At 60.8% G+C, this 18,743-nt stretch overlaps 1 protein-coding gene across 1 annotated transcript; it reads left to right on the plus strand.

The window, feature by feature from the left end:
• Positions 1-13,921: 13,921 nt before the first annotated feature.
• Positions 13,922-18,069, plus strand: MRGPRG (MAS related GPR family member G). Its single transcript, XM_081281740.1, has 2 exons — positions 13,922-14,091; positions 16,146-18,069. The coding sequence occupies exon 2, from the start codon at positions 16,178-16,180 to the stop codon at positions 17,048-17,050; it is 873 nt and encodes a 290-aa protein (XP_081137866.1). The 5' UTR covers positions 13,922-14,091; positions 16,146-16,177; the 3' UTR covers positions 17,051-18,069.
• The last annotated feature ends 674 nt before the right edge of the window (positions 18,070-18,743 follow it).

An 18,743-nucleotide genomic window follows, 5' to 3' on the forward strand; every position in this document is an offset into this window, starting at 1 on the left:
CCCCCTCTGCCCCAGAGCCACCAGGGCCCACCATGCACCCCAGCCACCCTCCCCCCAGCCCTCACCCTGCATGACCCTGAGGTCCACTCCCCAAGGTGGCCCCTTCCCAGGCCTCAGACAAAGCCAGACCAGGAGGAGGCTCAGGGTCCTAGGAGGACATGGCCTGAGGGCCAGGCCACCGTCCACCAGGACCCACCCACTGTGCCTAGGGCAGGACAGACTTCCCAGGAACAGGGTGTTTGCTGGGGCAGCCAACATTCCAGGGAGCCCCTGTCACCACAGCCCCTCCCCAGGCCTGCAGGGAGCGCTGACGGACTCCAGGCCCAGGACTCAGGGCAGGGCCCAGGAAGACGCCCACTGCCCACCTCCCCCCTGCGCTCAGTTACAAGCTTGAGGTGGTCCTGGCGCTGGGTCCTGGGTAGCTGGGAGGACCCGCTCACTCCTCCCTGTGCCCCATCAGCAGCTGGAGCCACCAGGGGAAGCCTCAGCCTGTGGGGCCGTGGGCGAGGGCCAGCTCTGAGCTGCCCTGAGCTGCTCCTCCTCTCAGCCCAGGTGCGGGGGTCTCTGACCTGGGTCCCTCCACCTGCCTCGGAGCTACCCGCTGCAGAGGCTGCGCTTGGCCCCAGGGCCTTCCCACGCGGCCATCCTGCCTCCTGCCACCCCAGGCGTGGTCACTGAAGAGCACGGGCTCCCCTGCTTAATCAGAGTGTTTTTCTTTTAAGCAATTGGCTTCCACAGGTGGCAGAAACCATAACGCTCTGCCTGTGATCTGCTGTGGGTAATGGGTCACACACGTGACCTGGGTGATGTCACAGGACCTCATGGAACCCGTGGGAAACTGAGGCTTCCAGAGACCAAGAAGGCTGACCCCAAGCTGCAGCCTGCGGGGCCAGGGGGCAGCCCCTCCCTCCCTGCCATGCAAGACCCCACTCAGGAAAGGGTCAGGAGGTAGCGAGTCAGGGCCTCAGGCCCACGCTCTCCTGAACAGCTCACCGTGGCCCCTGCGTTCCCTGTCTGTTCTGTATGCCTGCTGCCCGAGCACCTAGGGCCTCACTGACCCTCAGGCAGCTAACTCCTAGGGATGCTAAAGCACTAGCTCCTTCATGTCCAGTACTACTCCGCCATGCAGGGCAGAGCCCACGCCCACCCTGGGTTCCCCTAAACTGTGACCACCATTCCAGGGTGGTGCTGGACAACCAGGCAGCCCCTGGGCTCCAGGGTCCTGAAATCCCTCAAACTGGCCAATCCTAGGCCTGCTTGCTGTCCTTGTCCACTGTTGTGAGTGAGCTATGTCATTAAAATAGACCAAACACGTCTGTATCTTTCTGCAATGTTGGCATTCACTGAGTAACAATAAATTCACAGGCTGCCCACTTTCCTTTGTGGTGATTCACTGAATACCCCTGGGTCACCTGGTAGTCATGAGTAGGACAATCACAGATACTTTCATTCTACTCTTAATTTCTAATACCCAAAGACTCCAGTCACACACATGGCACAGAGTGATATATAAGAAGCAGGTCACGGGCTGGGGATGTGGCTCAAGCACTAGCGTGCTCACCTGGCATGCACGTGGCGCTGGGTATGATCCTCAGCACCACATACAAATAAAAGGATGTTGTATCTGCCGAAAACTAAAAAACAATAAATATTAAAAAATTCTCTCTCTCCTTAAAAAAAAAAAAAGAAGTAGGTCATAAAATACTGAGAAAGGGTTAGAGGATCTTCAGGTGTTGGGTAATGTGTCACACATCACCTGGGCAATGTCACAGGTCATGACAAACAGCTCTTCTGCACACCATTGAGTCACTAGGGCAGGCATAGCCTGAGGACTGCTATTCTACACACCATGGAGTCACTAGGGCAGGCACAGCCTGAGGACTGCTGTTCTGCACACCATGGAGTGACTCAGGATAGGCACAGCCTGAGGACTGCTGTTCTGCACACCATGGAGTCACTAGGGCAGGCGCAGCCTGAGGACTGCTGTTCTGCACACCATGGAGTCACTCAGGGCAGGTGCAGCCTGAGGACTGCTGTTCTGCACACCGTGGAGTCACTCAGGGCAAGCGCAGACTGAGGACTGCTGTTCTGCACACCATGGAGTCACTCAGGGCAGGCGCAGCCTGAGGACTGCTGTTCTACACCACGGAGTCACTCAGGACAGGCGCAGCCTGAGGACTGCTATTCTACACACCATGGAGTCACTAGGGCAGGCACAGCCTGAGGACTGCTGTTCTACACCACGGACACTCAGGACAGGCGCAGCCTGAGGACTGCTATTCTACACACCATGGAGTCACTAGGGCAGGCACAGCCTGAGGACTGCTGTTCTGCACACCATGGAGTGACTCAGGATAGGCACAGCCTGAGGACTGCTGTTCTGCACACCATGGAGTCACTAGGGCAGGCGCAGCCTCAGGACTGCTGTTCTACACACCATGGAGTCACTAGGGTAGGCACAGCCTGAGAGCTGCTGTTCTATACACCATGGAGTCACTAGGGCAGGTGCAGCCTCAGGACTGCTGTTCTACACACCATGGGGTCACCAGGGCAGGCACGGCCTGAGGACTGCTGTTCTGCACACCATGGAGTCACTCAGGGCAGGCACAGCCTGAGGACTGCTGTTCTACACACCATGGAGTCACTCAGGGCAGGCACAGCCTGAGGACTGCTGTTCTACACACCATGGGGTCACCAGGGCAGGCACAGCCTGAGTATTGCTATTCTACACACCATGGGGTCACCAGGGCAGGCACAGCCTGAGGACTCCTGTTCTACACACCATGGAGTCACCAGGGCAGGCACAGCCTGAGGACTGCTGTTCTACACACCATGGGGTCACCAGGGCAGGCACAGCCTGAGGACTGCTGTTCTACACACCATGGGGTCACCAGGGCAGGCACAGCCTGAGGACTGCTGTTCTACACACCATGGGGTCACCAGGGCAGGCACAGCCTGAGGACTGCTTTTCTACACACCATGGGGTCACCAGGGCAGGCACGGCCTGAGGACTGCTGTTCTACACACCATGGAGTCACTAGGGCAGGCACAGCCTGAGGACTGCTGTTCTACACACCATGGGGTCACCAGGGCAGGCACAGCCTGAGGACTGCTGTTCCACACACCATGGGGTCACCCAGGGCAGGCACAGCCTGAGGGCTGCTGTTCCACACACCATGGGGTCACTCAGTGCAGGCACGGCCTGAGGACTGCTGTTCTACACACCATGGGGTCACCAGGGCAGGCACAGCTGTTCCACACACCATGGAGTCACTAGGGCAGGCACGGCCTGAGGACTGCTGTTCTACACACCATGGAGTCACTCAGGGCAGGCGCAGCCTGAGGACTGCTGTTCTGCACACCATGGAGTCACTCAGGGCAGGCGCAGCCTGAAGACTGCTGTTCTACACACCATGGAGTCACTCGGGGCAGGTGCAGCCTGAGGACTGCTATTCTGCACACCATGGAGTCACTCGGGGCAGGTGCAGCCAGAGGACTGCTATTTGGCACACCATGGAGTCACTCAGGGCAGGTGCAGCCTGAGGACTGCTATTCTGCACACCATGGAGTCACTCAGGGCAGGTGCAGCCAGAGGACTGCTATTCTGCACACCATGGAGTCACTCAGGGCAGGCGCAGCCTGAAGACTGCTGTTCTGCACACCATGGAGTCACTCAGGGCAGGCACAGCTTGAGGACTGCTGTTCTGCACACCATCGGGTCACCAGGGCAGGCACAGCCTGAGGACTGCTGTCCTACACACCATGGAGTCACTCAGGGCAGGCGCAGCCTGAGGACTGCTGTTCTGCACACCATGGAGTCACTCAGGCAGGTGCAGCCTGAGGACTGCTATTCTGCACACCATGGAGTCACTCAGGGCAGGTGCAGCCAGAGGACTGCTATTCTGCACACCATGGAGTCACTCAGGGCAGGCGCAGCCTGAAGACTGCTGTTCTGCACACCATGGAGTCACTCAGGGCAGGCACAGCTTGAGGACTGCTGTTCTGCACACCATCGGGTCACCAGGGCAGGCACAGCCTGAGGACTGCTGTCCTACACACCATGGAGTCAGTCAGGGCAGGCGCAGCCTGAGGACTGCTGTTCTGCACACCATGGAGTCACCAGGGCAGGTGCAGCCTGAGGACTGCTATTCTGCACACCATGGAGTCACTCAGGGCAGGTGCAGCCAGAGGACTGCTATTCTGCACACCATGGAGTCACTCAGGGCAGGCGCAGCCTGAAGACTGCTGTTCTGCACACCATGGAGTCACTCAGGGCAGGCACAGTTTGAGGACTGCTGTTCTGCACACCATCCGGTCACCAGGGCAGGCACAGCCTGAGGACTGCTGTCCTACACACCATGGAGTCACTCAGGGCAGGCGCAGCCTGAGGACTGCTGTTCTGCACACCATGGAGTCACTCAGGGCAGGTGCAGCCTGAGGACTGCTGTTCTGCACACCATGGAGTCACTCAGGGCAGGTGCAGCCAGAGGACTGCTATTCTGCACACCATGGAGTCACTCAGGGCAGGCGCAGCCTGAAGACTGCTGTTCTGCACACCATGGAGTCACTCAGGGCAGGCACAGCTTGAGGACTGCTGTTCTGCCCACCATCGGGTCACCAGGGCAGGCACAGCCTGAGGACTGCTGTTCTACACACCATGGAGTCACTAGGGCAGGCACAGCCTGAGGACTGCTGTTCTGCACACCATGGAGTGACTCAGGATAGGCACAGCCTGAGGACTGCTGTTCTGCACACCATGGAGTCACTAGGGCAGGCACAGCCTGAGGACTGCTGTCCTACACACCATGGAGTCACTAGGGCAGGCACAGCCTGAGAGCTGCTGTTCTACACACCATGGAGTCACTCAGGGCAGGCACAGCCTGAGGACTGCTGTTCTGCACACCATGGAGTCACTCAGGGCAGGTGCAGCCTGAGGACTGCTATTCTGCACACCATGGAGTCACTCAGGGCAGGTGCAGCCAGAGGACTGCTATTCTGCACACCATGGAGTCACTCAGGGCAGGCGCAGCCTGAAGACTGCTGTTCTGCACACCATGGAGTCACTCAGGGCAGGCGCAGCTTGAGGACTGCTGTTCTACACACCATGGAGTCACTTGGGGCAGGCACAGCCTGAGGACTGCTGTTCTACACACCATGGGGTCACCAGGGCAGGCACAGCCTGAGGACTGCTGTTCTACACACCATGGGGTTACCAGGGCAGGCACAGCCTGAGGACTGCTGTTCTACACACCATGGAGTCACCAGGGCAGGCACAGCCTGAGGACTGCTGTTCTACACACCATGGGGTCACCAGGGCAGGCACAGCCTGAGGACTGCTGTTCTACACACCATGGGGTCACCAGGGCAGGCACAGCCTGAGGACTGCTGTTCTACACACCATGGGGTCACCAGGGCAGGCACAGCCTGAGGACTGCTGTTCTACACACCATGGGGTCACCAGGGCAGGTGCAGCCTGAGGACTGCTGTTCTACACACCATGGGGTCACTAGGGCAGGCACAGCCTGAGGACTGCTGTTCTACACACCATGGAGTCACTAGGGCAGGCACAGCCTGAGAGCTGCTGTTCTACACACCATGGAGTCACTAGGGCAGGTGCAGCCTCAGGACTGCTGTTCTACACACCATGGGGTCACCAGGGCAGGCACGGCCTGAGGACTGCTGTTCTACACACCATGGGGTCACCAGGGCAGGCACGGCCTGAGGACTGCTGTTCTACACACCATGGGGTCACCAGGGCAGGCACGGCCTGAGGACTGCTGTTCTACACACCATGGAGTCACTAGGGCAGGCACGGCCTGAGGACTGCTGTTCTACACACCATGGAGTCACTCAGGGCAGGCAAAGCCTGAGGACTGCTGTTCTACACACCATGTTGTCACCAGGGCAGGCGCAGCCTGAGGACCGCTGTCCTACACACCATGGAGTCACTCAGGGCAGGCACAGCCTGAGGACTGCTGTTCTACACACCATGGAGTCACCAGGGCAGGCGCAGCCTGAGGACTGCTGTTCTACACACCATGGAGTCACTAGGGCATGCACAGCCTGAGGACTGCTGTTCTACACACCATGGGGTCACCAGGGCAGGCACAGCCTGAGGACTGCTGTTCTACACACCATGGGGTCACCAGGGCAGGCACAGCCTGAGGACTGCTGTTCTACACACCATGGGGTCACCAGGGCAGGCACAGCCTGAGGACTGCTGTTCTACACACCATGGGGTCACCAGGGCAGGCACAGTCTGAGGACTGCTTTTCTACACACCATGGGGTCACCAGGGCAGGCACGGCCTTAGGACTGCTGTTCTGCACACCATGGAGTCACTAGGGCAGGCACGGCCTGAGGACTGCTGTTCTACACACCATGGAGTCACTAGGGCAGGCACAGCCTGAGGGCTGCTGTTCCACACACCATGGGGTCACTCAGGGCAGGCTCGGCCTGAGGACTGCTGTTCTACACACCATGGGGTCACCAGGGCAGGCACAGCTGTTCCACACACCATGGAGTCACTAGGGCAGGCACAGCCTGAGGACTGCTGTTCTACACACCATGGAGTCACTAGGGCAGGCACAGCCTGAGGACTGCTGTTCTACACACCATGGAGTCACTAGGGCAGGCACAGCCTGAGGACTGCTGTTCTACACACCATGGGGTCACCAGGGCAGGTGCAGCCTGAGGACTGCTGTTCTACACACCATGGGGTCACCAGGGCAGGCACAGCCTGAGGACTGCTGTTCTACACACCATGGAGTCACCAGGGCAGGCACGGCCTGAGGACTGCTGTTCTACACACCATGGAGTCACTAGGGCAGGCACAGCCTGAGGACTGCTGTTCTACACACCATGGGGTCACCAGGGCAGGCACAGCCTGAGGGCTGCTGTTCCACACACCATGGGGTCACTCAGGGCAGGCTCGGCCTGAGGACTGCTGTTCTACACACCATGGGGTCACCAGGGCAGGCACAGCTGTTCCACACACCATGGAGTCACTAGGGCAGGCACGGCCTGAGGACTGCTGTTCTACACACCATGGAGTCACTAGGGCAGGCACAGCCTGAGGGCTGCTGTTCCACACACCATGGGGTCACTCAGGGCAGGCTCGGCCTGAGGACTGCTGTTCTACACACCATGGGGTCACCAGGGCAGGCACAGCTGTTCCACACACCATGGAGTCACTAGGGCAGGCACAGCCTGAGGACTGCTGTTCTACACACCATGGAGTCACTAGGGCAGGCACAGCCTGAGGACTGCTGTTCTACACACCATGGGGTCACCAGGGCAGGCACAGCCTGAGGACTGCTGTTCTACACACCATGGGGTCACCAGGGCAGGCACAGCCTGAGGACTGCTGTTCTACACACCATGGAGTCACCAGGGCAGGCACGGCCTGAGGACTGCTGTTCTACACACCATGGAGTCACTAGGGCAGGCACAGCCTGAGGACTGCTGTTCTACACACCATGGGGTCACCAGGGCAGGCACAGCCTGAGGGCTGCTGTTCCACACACCATGGGGTCACTCAGGGCAGGCTCGGCCTGAGGACTGCTGTTCTACACACCATGGGGTCACCAGGGCAGGCACAGCTGTTCCACACACCATGGAGTCACTAGGGCAGGCACGGCCTGAGGACTGCTGTTCTACACACCATGGAGTCACTAGGGCAGGCACAGCCTGAGGACTGCTGTTCTACACACCATGGAGTCACTCAGGGCAGGCACAGCCTGAGGGCTGCTGTTCCACACACCATGGGGTCACTCAGGGCAGGCTCGGCCTGAGGACTGCTGTTCTACACACCATGGGGTCACCAGGGCAGGCACAGCTGTTCCACACACCATGGAGTCACTAGGGCAGGCACAGCCTGAGGACTGCTGTTCTACACACCATGGAGTCACTAGGGCAGGCACAGCCTGAGGACTGCTGTTCTACACACCATGGAGTCACTAGGGCAGGCACAGCCTGAGGACTGCTGTTCTACACACCATGGAGTCACTAGGGCAGGCACAGCCTGAGGACTGCTGTTCTACACACCATGGAGTCACTAGGGCAGGCACAGCCTGAGGACTGCTGTTCTACACACCATGGGGTCACCAGGGCAGGCACAGCCTGAGGACTGCTGTTCTACACACCATGGGGTCACCAGGGCAGGCACAGCCTGAGGACTGCTGTTCTACACACCATGGAGTCACCAGGGCAGGCACGGCCTGAGGACTGCTGTTCTACACACCATGGAGTCACTAGGGCAGGCACAGCCTGAGGACTGCTGTTCTACACACCATGGGGTCACCAGGGCAGGCACAGCCTGAGGGCTGCTGTTCCACACACCATGGGGTCACTCAGGGCAGGCTCGGCCTGAGGACTGCTGTTCTACACACCATGGGGTCACCAGGGCAGGCACAGCTGTTCCACACACCATGGAGTCACTAGGGCAGGCACGGCCTGAGGACTGCTGTTCTACACACCATGGAGTCACTAGGGCAGGCACAGCCTGAGGACTGCTGTTCTACACACCATGGAGTCACTCAGGGCAGGCACAGCCTGAGGGCTGCTGTTCCACACACCATGGGGTCACTCAGGGCAGGCTCGGCCTGAGGACTGCTGTTCTACACACCATGGGGTCACCAGGGCAGGCACAGCTGTTCCACACACCATGGAGTCACTAGGGCAGGCACAGCCTGAGGACTGCTGTTCTACACACCATGGAGTCACTAGGGCAGGCACAGCCTGAGGACTGCTGTTCTACACACCATGGAGTCACCAGGGCAGGCACAGCCTGAGGACTGCTGTTCTACACACCATGGGGTCACTAGGGCAGGCACAGCCTGAGGACTGCTGTTCTACACACCATGGGGTCACCAGGGCAGGCACAGCCTGAGGACTGCTGTTCTACACACCATGGGGTCACCAGGGCAGGCACGGCCTGAGGACTGCTGTTCTACACACCATGGAGTCACTAGGGCAGGCACAGCCTGAGGACTGCTGTTCTACACACCATGGAGTCACCAGGGCAGGCACAGCCTGAAGACTGCTGTTCTACACACCATGGAGTCACTAGGGCAGGCACAGACTGAGGACTGCTGTTCTACACACCATGGGGTCTCCAGGGCAGGCACAGCCTGAGGACTGCTGTTCCACACACCATGGGGTCACCCAGGGCAGGCACAGCCTGAGAGCACCTGTCCTGCACACCAGGGACAAATCCATGTGAGGAGTATTAGGGCCGATAGCCCCTTTCAAACTGATTCCTCGTGTTGAACACCGGGCTGTGTCCCAGGCAGCAATCATAGAGCACAGTCCACGAGAATGTCTGAGGGGAACTTTTCCCAGTACGTGGTTCTGCAGGCAGAATTTGGAGAAGCATCAGTTGGTGTCTAGTAGCTCTGGATGGCCAGGGAAGGTGGACAGACAGTGGAGGGCTCCTTAGCAAGGGGTGTGGAAGGAAGTCCTGGACCAGCACCTGCTCTACCCGGGAACTGAGCTGTCTATGAACTGTCAGTCCCATGGGAGGTGGAGGACTGAGGCCCAGGGAGGATGGGTCATTCCCTCAAAGCCACAGAGCCAGAAAGGTGAGACCAGGAGCCACATCCAGGCCTCAGCCCACAGCGCCTGGGTCACGTGGGCCATTGCAGCCACCTGGCGGATGACAGGGGCCGTCCACCAAGCAGAACAGCTAGGAGGTGTGGCCAGCCCTTGCTGGACACAGTGTCCCCAGGCTTCTCCCTCTCTGACACACCCCAGACGCAGCGAGGGCCAGGGCCACTTGTGGGGAAGTGACCGCAGTCCTGTTGACTCTAACTCCAGGGTTGTCCAGGTCCATTTTTCCTGAAGAGTCTCCCAGGAAACCTGTGTAAACAAAGGCAGCAGAGTTGAGTGTGGCACCTCAAAGCCAGACCCTGCTCCGGGGATGCACCCAACACTTCCATATCACCTCAAGGTAAGCCAGGTGCATTTCAGCCAAGATGGTCACTTCTGTCCTTGCCCATAAGTGTGCCCCTCCTTCTGACGAAATTGTGGGGGTCCAGCTGGTCCTTCTGCCCCCAGGGCTACCTTCTGTCAGCCAGTCCCCAGGAGGTCGCCCTCTGCAGAGTCTCCGATTGGCACCTGTCTTCCATCTCTTGGCGTCTTGGCGCCTGTCCTCACTCACAAGGACTGGAAAGTTCCAGAATCCAGCTGAGCCAGCCAGGAGGCAGAGGAAGTGGCCAGAGGGCCTGCGGGGAAGCCCTGGGGTGGCCACCTAACTGAGCCTGGGACTCCCTGAAACAGCCGATCACCGAATGCCATCTATCGCACTGTGGGAGGAAGGGCGTCTCACGCTGCAGCGCTCCCTGTGGGCAGCTCCACTGATGTCCATCCGGTAAAGGAATTGGAAGAGTCACAACTTGAAAGAGACTCGTGTCTCTCTACTACCTCTCTGTCCACCTCAGCACACCTCCGCAGCCAGAACCTCAGCTTGCAGCCCCGAGGCTGGGGGGCAAGGGCTGGGAAGGAGGCCCGTAGAGCTGTCCCCTCGTGGTCAGACTGCGATGCAGAGATGGGGTCCTGGGGAAGGGTAGTGAGGACACCCACATCAGAGGGATGAGGACAGGGACCTCACCTGTGAGCCCTGCCTTTTTGTTCCACCCTAACTGTGGGGAGGCAGGAGGGGCCTGAGGTTCAGGGACAGTGACTGCTCAGGGTTGTGATGCTGTGGAGTTGCTAGATCCTACAGGAGCACGTGACCACTGGCCTGTGAAGGTGGCTGCCTGGATGAAGGGCCTACGGGAATTTCTGTGGTCAGAAATAAAGCAGGAAAAATCAGCCATGGTCACCTCTCGTGCAGCACTTGTACGTGAGGCCCAGGGAAGCTCCCCCTGTAGACTGGATCCCAGTGGACATGACAGAGGCAGGGCCACGTGGGGGGATGGCCAGGACGGGTGCCCGTGGAGAAGCCTGGAGAAAGCCCCGGGTGCGCGGCAGGAGGGCTCACGCGGCCAGCCCTTTCCTCCCGGGGTCCCTACTCGGCCATCTTAAACCTGGGAAGAAAAGCAAATGGTCACACGTGCCCCCGAGGGCGCTTGCCTCCTTCCTCGGCCGATGGTGGATGGGATGTCCCTGATGGGGGGCCACTGCTACTCTGGTGGGGACAGGCCTCTCAGAAAAGAAAGGCAGGCCGAGGGGAAAGGGAAAGAAACGGGGCGAGGTGGAGGCGAGAAGGGGCCGTGGCCTGACCTGCCCACAGGGTACTGCCACCAACGCCCTAGGACAGTCTCGTCACCAGGGAAGGAACTTGACCCAACAGCAGCCCAGCTCCCGCCTTCCGTGAGGGAGGGCAGGGGCGTCCAGGCTCGGCACCGCCAGTGACTCAGGATGGCTCCTCACTCCCCGTGGCTAGGGTGGGGCCGAGGCCCACCAGAGCGAGGGCCCCCCAGAGTGACCAGAGGACTCAGGTGGAGCCACTGTTTGCAGGTCATCTAAGAGGGGGAGACCAGAACAGCATTGAGGGTTCGGGTCCTTGGCAACCCGGAATGTTCCCCAGGGCCCTGGCGGTCACTGACAGTTGTGGGACCAGGCCCTCAGTGTCCACTGGTGCACCTAGGAATGCGGAGGGCGCCCCAGCTCCTCATTTGGTGCTCACCTCCTTGGTCCCTGAGGACATTCTGGGGGTGGACATCCTGCTAGGAAAGACATGGCAGAACCCCATGGGGGTCCCCAAAGTCCAGGTAAAGCAGCGTGGGAGAAGCACGGCGAGACCCCACTAGGCTTTCTGCCCTGAGGCGGGCAGCGCACCCGGGAGGCCCACGGACCTTTGCACCTGCTGCAGCGCCTTCGATAGCCCCAGCTGGCCTTAGGACAGCCTTGAGCACGAGGGGCCACTGCAGGGAGTCGGGTGGGTGACACCTCCGCTCAGTGACACCTCTGCCCACACCGCCACACTCACACAGCAATGGGAGGACTAGGGCCCCCTTGGCTCTGCACAGCCTCCACTGGAGTTGGCCAGTGCCTTTCCTGGTGCCCCTTTACAGCTGGACTTGCCAGACCCCCTCTCCTCCCCTGGAGGGACCGAGGACGGAGCACGGGCCCCACCATTCTGGTCCCCTGCTGGTACTACTGCCCACTCTCTCGATAACACGGTGCTAACTGGTGGAGACGGCTGTCATCCCTGCATAAGGGGATGGCTGTCCACCCCACAGGAGCCAGGGACCTGGACCATCCATGAAGACCCTGTACCACCTCCACACTGACTGACAGGTGGTCTTGCTGGGGGAGCAGTGGCCTTTACAAGTTCCCTCCAGACACAGAGCCCTGGACTGTGTGGTTCTCTGGTCTCCTCTGTGGACAGCGCCTGTGGAAACGCAGCCTGCAGCGGTGCCTCTGTACACACGGGCATCGGAGGCTCCCTCTGGTCTGCACTGCCCTGGTGGCCTCTCCTCGCCAAGGCCAAGATTGGAAGGCTCTCGACAAACGTGCCTTTAAGCTCAACAGGCTGACAGGCCAGCACTTCCCGGAGGTCTCAGCAGGCCCTTGCGCACCCTGCCCGGGCTGTCCCCTCACCTAGGACGCTTCACAGCAGGCCCTGTGTGTCACCCAGGCTGGGGCAAAGACAGGACGCTCCGGCAACAGGAGAGCTCGAGAGGTTGGGGACCAACACAAGTGGATGACCTGGTACGGGCGCTGAGTCAGCAGGCAGGCGGCGCAGGACAAGCCAATCACACCGAGGACACTGCCCTCTGGTTCACCAGACCCGCAGGCCGGCTGCCTAGCTATGAGTGCAGCAGCGAGGTACAGAGAGCAGGACGGGCAGGGCCTTGGTCACCCCAATCAGGTCGGGAACCTTGGGCACCTGGGAGTTTACATGGGCCCAAGAGAAGGTCCTAACCACTTCACTGCCCATCCCATGGCACCCTGCCCTGAGCAAGATGGGTGCCCTCTATAGCAGGTACTGTTACCTCTGTGTTCCTCCCAGCAAGTGGCTAGCGGGGGTGGAGTCACTTCTGAAGCCCTGACTACACTCACCCAGCAGGCGTAGTGATCACCCCCTGGAGGTGTCTACGCTGGGCCGAGAGCTGCCCCAGGCAGGAGGACATCACATTGTCTATGTCCCAGATGCTGGTGCCAGATCCCCACTCATGGCACCCTGAAAGCCCAGGGGACACCTGGTCCCATCCCTCCTTCTAGAGCAGATGCTAAGTGGCTGGTTTGGCTCCTGGGGGAGAGCTGACCGCCATTCTAGTCTGCACGCCTGACTGTCTACTCGTGCTTGGAACTCTACTGTCATGTCCACTCTGCCTGCACACTGGACCAGTGGCCTGTCCACATGCCTCCCATGCAATATACCACCCTGCAGAAGAGAGGGTGCATGGGCTTCTAAACGTTAGGGGGTGGGACTTGTGGGTCCACACTGACATGACCACAGTCGTCTTGAAGCCCAGCCCCTCTGCTCACCCTGGGAAAATGATTGTCAGTTTTTCCTACACAGTTTCCCAGCAAACTGTGGCACACAAAGCCACCGGGGCATGGAGCGTCACACCCAGGCCCTGCTCCGGGGACAAACTGAGGCTTCGACATCCAGCCAGGACGAAGTCACCTCTGTCCTAACCCATAAATATGCCCCTCTTACTGACCAAATTGCTGGGACCAATGGTCTTTCTGCCACCCAGGACCACCTTCTGCCAGCAAGTCCCCAGCAAGGGGACTACACAGCACCTGGGGCTGGACTCACAGCACCTGGGGCCTGTCCTCATCCAGGGTGACGGGGCTGTTCCAGAACAACTCGCCTGCTGGGCCCTTCAGCTTCCCCACCCAGATGGGCCAGGGAGAAAGGGAAGGCCACCCACACTCCATCTGAGCTCACTCCGCGGTTCCTGAGAACAAGGCACCACACCCGCCCACTTCTAGGGAACTGGCCAGGACACCCTGGGTCCAGCCAGCCAGGCCCCAGAGGACACAAAGGGATATAGGGCCTTCCAGGAGCCCCCAGGCAGTCGGCGTGGGACTGAGCAGAGGAGGGCCAGCTGGCCTAGGAGAGCTGGGGACAGTCACGGTCGACAGGTGGCTGGCAGGAGTGAAGGCTCGCCCCACCTCTCCACCTGCGCCCAGGTAAGAGCAGCATGGTCCCCTGCCCCTGTCTGGCTCTCAGGGGGCACTGGAGGCGCTGAAGATCTCTGCTGGGAAGGACCTTGGGCAAGACGGGAGAGGAGGCAGCCTGGAGCACTTTGAAAGCCGGCGCCAGGTCTCTGTTCATGTGACCATGAGGTCGGAACCTGGACCTGCACCCTCTCCTCTGCACCCATCGCCACCCCCACCCACAGCCCCCCACAGCCCACCCCTCCGTCGGGATCCACAGGGCAGCCAGTGGACTCCATGGGGCCTTTGGGGAAACCGAGGCCTGGCAGGACAGAGTCTTGTCTGTGTGCCACAACATGACACCAGAGTCCAGCTGAGGCTCTGACCCTGCTGTCCAGGCCCAGAGATCCAGCCACTGTCTTGTGAGGGGCCAGGCAAGGAGGCTCGGGTGCGAGGTGGAGAGTAGACCCTGAAGCTGCAGAGGGTCAGGCCTGCAGAAGAGCGCGGTCCAGGGGGGTGGGGGGGCGCAGCCCAGGGGACGCCTCCAAAGGCCAGGGTCCTCCACTCCCTCCGCCCTCTGCTCACCTCCGCCTCACGGTCTCCCACTCTCCGTCTCTCTCATCCCGTCTCTCCTCTGGTTCTTCGTTTTTCTGTCCCCCTCAGTCTCTCTGACCCTGTCTCTCTGTTTCTCCCAGTCTGTCTCTCCATTCTTTATCTCTCTCTCCCTGTAGCTGTCTTCCTCTCCATCTCTCTCTCTCTCCCCGTCTCTTTCTGTCTCTCTCTCCCCCCCTCTCTCTCTTTGTCTCTGTCTCTCTCCCTCTCTCTCTCTCTCTCCATCTCCCTCCCTCTCTCTCTCTCCCTCTCTCTCTCCCCCCCATCTCCCTGTAGCTCCCTGTTTTCCTCTCCATCTCTCTCTGTCTCTCTCTCCCTCTCTCTCTCTGTCTCTGTCTCTCTCCATCTCTCTCCCCCCTCTCTCTCTCTCCATCTCCCTCCCTCTCTCTCTCCATCTCTCTCTCTCTCTCCCCCTCTCTATCCCCCCTCCCCCCTCCATCTCCCCCTCCCATATCTCTCTCTCTCCCTCTCTCGTCTCTCTCTCTCCATCTCCCTCTCTCTCTCCATCTCTCTCTCTCTGTCTCTCTCCCTCTCTCCATCTCTCTCTCCCCCTCTCCCCCTCCCCCCTCTCCATCCCCCCCTATCTCTCTGTCTCCCTCCGGCTCTCCCTTTGCTATCCCACCTCAGCACCCCTCACCCCAGAGCCTGGTCCTGCTGCCCCAGCCCCGTCTCCCTGGGCTAGAAGAGGTGCTGCTGTGGCCCCCACGGGTGGAAGAGTGGGGGGCCACCCTGACACCCTCCCTCCTGTGCTGAGACTCCCCGGGAAGGCACACTCCTTAGTGACCCTCACTAGCTACAGACACCTGTGCCCTTTTCTCCCCTCGTCCTGAGCGGCTCCCTGAGAGGACCCAGAGCCCCGTGACCTGCTCTGACGTCCCTGCCTTTGACCTGAGGCTTTGGAGTGGCCTCCTGGGCAGCTCTCCTTCTGCAAACCTCAGGGAGTAGCCACTGCTCAGGCCTGGAGGAGGGTCTCCCTCCACCTTCTCAGCCCCACCACTAGTCTGCCCTCCTCCTCCTCCTCCTCCCTGACCTCCCCCAGTCCAGGATGGAGTGTCCTTGGGACACTTTGCTGGGCCGTCCAGAGACCCTCTGGGGTGGGGATCTCAGCTGGAGTATGGCTTCAGCCTTAGGGACAGAGGGGAGACCCTCCCTCCCGGTCCCTGCCTGTCCCCTGTGCTCAAGGACACTCTTGCAGCATGTGCTGGGCCTCTGCAGGGCTGTCCCTCTGGCAGCTGGCCAGGGAGGACACGGGAATCAGCACACACCTCTGCCCATCAGGAGGGGCCAGGGACCGTGCACCTACAGTGTGGTGAAGGGCTGGGCACTCCTGACCGTGACGGGGGGCTGAGCCCTGGCCGAGGTCACACAGCAGCTGGGGGGCCCAGAGCTGCACCAGGATGGCCCTGGCGGGATGCATCCAGTGCTGCCACACGGGCACACCGACGCCGGTGGTCAGCATCCGTCCCCCTTCACAGGCTCCTGCCCACGCGCCTGCCAGCCAGACGAGATGTTGGGCATACTGAGCCTCTGGAGAACGGTCAACAGCGTCCTCTTCTACCTGACTCTGGTCATCGCCGTTGGGGGGCTGCTGGGCAACGGGCTGGTGCTCTGGAACCTGGGCTTCCACATCAAGAAGGGCCCCTTCAACACCTATCTGCTGCACCTGGCCGCCGCGGACTTCCTGTTCCTGTCCTGCCAGGTGGCCTTCTCCATCGTCCAGGCTGCGCTGGGCTCCTCCCAGGACACGCTCTACTTCGTGGTCACCTTCCTGTGGTTCTCGGCAGGGCTCTGGCTGCTGGCAGTCCTCGGTGCCGAGCGCTGCCTCTCCGACATCTTCCCCTCCTGCTACCAGCGCTGCCGGCCCCGGCATGCCTCTACCGGCCTCTGCGTCCTGGCCTGGGCTCTGACGCTGCCCGCTGTGCTGCTGCCCGCCAACGCCTGCGGCCTGCTGCGTGAGGGCACGCGCCTGCTGGTCTGCATCCGCCACCACGCGGTCAGCGTCACCTGGCTGCTGTCACTGGCGTGCGTGGCCTTGGGGGCCTGCCTGGTGCTCTTCATCTGGGTGAACTGCTGTTCCCAGCGCCTGCGCCCCAAGTTCTGTGGCATCGTCCAGGGCTCGGGGGTCCTGCTCCTTTTTTGCCGCCTGCCCTTCATCCTCTACTGGAGCCTGCGGCCGATCCTGAACTTCCTGCTGCCCATCTTCCTCCCGCTGGCCACCCTCCTGGCCTGCATCGACAGCAGTGCCAAGCCCCTCATGTACTTTGTGATGGGCCGGCAGCCCGGGCATCGGGAGCCACTGAGGACGGTCCTGCAGAGGGCCTTGGGGGAGGGGTCCCAGCCAGGTGCTGGGGGGCTGTCCCTGCCCATGGGCCCCGTCTAGGGGGTGGCCCTCCCTCCCCCATCTCCAGAGCTATCAGGAGACCCTGCCCTTGCTCAGACCCTTCCAGGACTGTAAGAAGCCCACCCACCACCCGGCTCCTGCCTTGGGACCCAAGGACGGGTGGAGCCTGCAGGGTGAGAATCAGGGGAGAGGACCCGGGGCACAGGGGACACACACCTGCAGGCAGGCCCAGGTCTGCTCCTGCTCCTCTCCACCCAGCCACCTGCATCCCACACAGGGGGACTGCAGCATGGGGTAGAGCCGGCACCCTAACCAAGGGGGGGGCTGATGGCTTGGAGCCCAGGCCTCCGGCTCCTAGGCAGGTGCCCAGTTGCCCTTAGGGGGCCATGTTCACATCCTGCCCCGGGGCCATGCAGCTGATGCTTCACTAAAGTCTATTCTTCAACTGAGTTGCTGATTCCCCTCCCTCACCCTCGTGGGCACCCCCCAAAACCTCAGGTCCAGAGGGCTCCGGTGACCATACGGGCCGCCTTCCCAACTCTGCCTCCTGGTGTCACCAGCACAGGCCACCAGATGGCGCTGCCTCACCACCCTGCTGATCCCGCGCTGCAGGCTGGGCCTCCCCACCAGCCTCTCAGGAACCTGAGGACCCTCCAGGCCTGCAGGGCGCACTGTGAGGGCCCCGCCCCGCCCCTGCCCCAACTCTGCTCACCTGTAGCCGTGCCTAGGGTCCCCCCACCGCAGTTGTGCCTAGCCAGCTGGACCCACAGAGTTCAAGAAAGAACACAGGAAAGGAGAGGGGGGAGACGGCGGGGGCGGGAGGGGGAGTCGGAAGCTCCCCGCGTGCAGGTCATTCTGCGGGTTTTCTAATAACTTAACCCACACAGGCTGGGCTGAGGCTCAGGAGGGGCCCCCGCAAACCAAAAGACAGACCCTTCGTGGCCATTGTTGGAACATTCCAGTCCCGCAGGGAGCACCAAGATGTAGCACCCACAGGCCCGTCCTACGTTTTTGGTGAAAGAGGGCTCCACTCACGGGATTTTCAAGACATACCCTCAGAAAAAAAAAAATAAATTTCTTTCTTGTTCTCTTCACGCTCTGCCACTCTGTTATCGCAGGTACCTGCGCTGCCTTTGAGTTGCTGGATAAAGTTGTGCTTTCCTCATTAGAGAAACCACGTGTTACTCTCTGTGGGGAACTTGGAGAGGTTCAAACATGGACAGAAGGAAACTCAGCTGCAGCCCCCACCCAGAGAAAGTCCCCCTGCAGGATTCTTGCCTTTCATAAGTCCACCCAGAACTGGGGCGACTGCCTGGAGTCTGGGGTCACCCAGCTCTGTTGGTCTGGTGGGCTGGGGCGGGGGAGGCCCCCCAGCGTGGGGAGGCCGGGAAGGGTGTGAACAGCCTCCCTCCGTCCAACACTTCACCATCGACCCCAAGAGGGAGCATGGCTCCTCCCCAGACGTCCTGGGGATGGGATAAGAGTAGGGGGCAGCTTCCAAGGTGGGGTGCCCCAGGGTCAGTCCCATGCGTTCAGTCCAGGAATTAGCTGCAGGGCCCTCTGGGGTTGTCCATCTGTGTGCCCAGAGGACAGGTGGGCAGCCCAGCAGCTGGCTGTGTCTGGGGCTCATGATAAATAGCCCTGTCTAGACAGAGGGGACACACAGGGGCTGTGGCTCCCAGAGCCTGCTGCTGGGGCACGGGGACACCAGCCCAGGCCCAGAGAGAAGCGG

The sequence above is a fragment of the Spermophilus citellus genome (assembly GCF_964194105.1).
Source record: "Spermophilus citellus genome assembly, chromosome: 2".
NCBI lineage: Eukaryota > Metazoa > Chordata > Mammalia > Rodentia > Sciuridae > Spermophilus > Spermophilus citellus.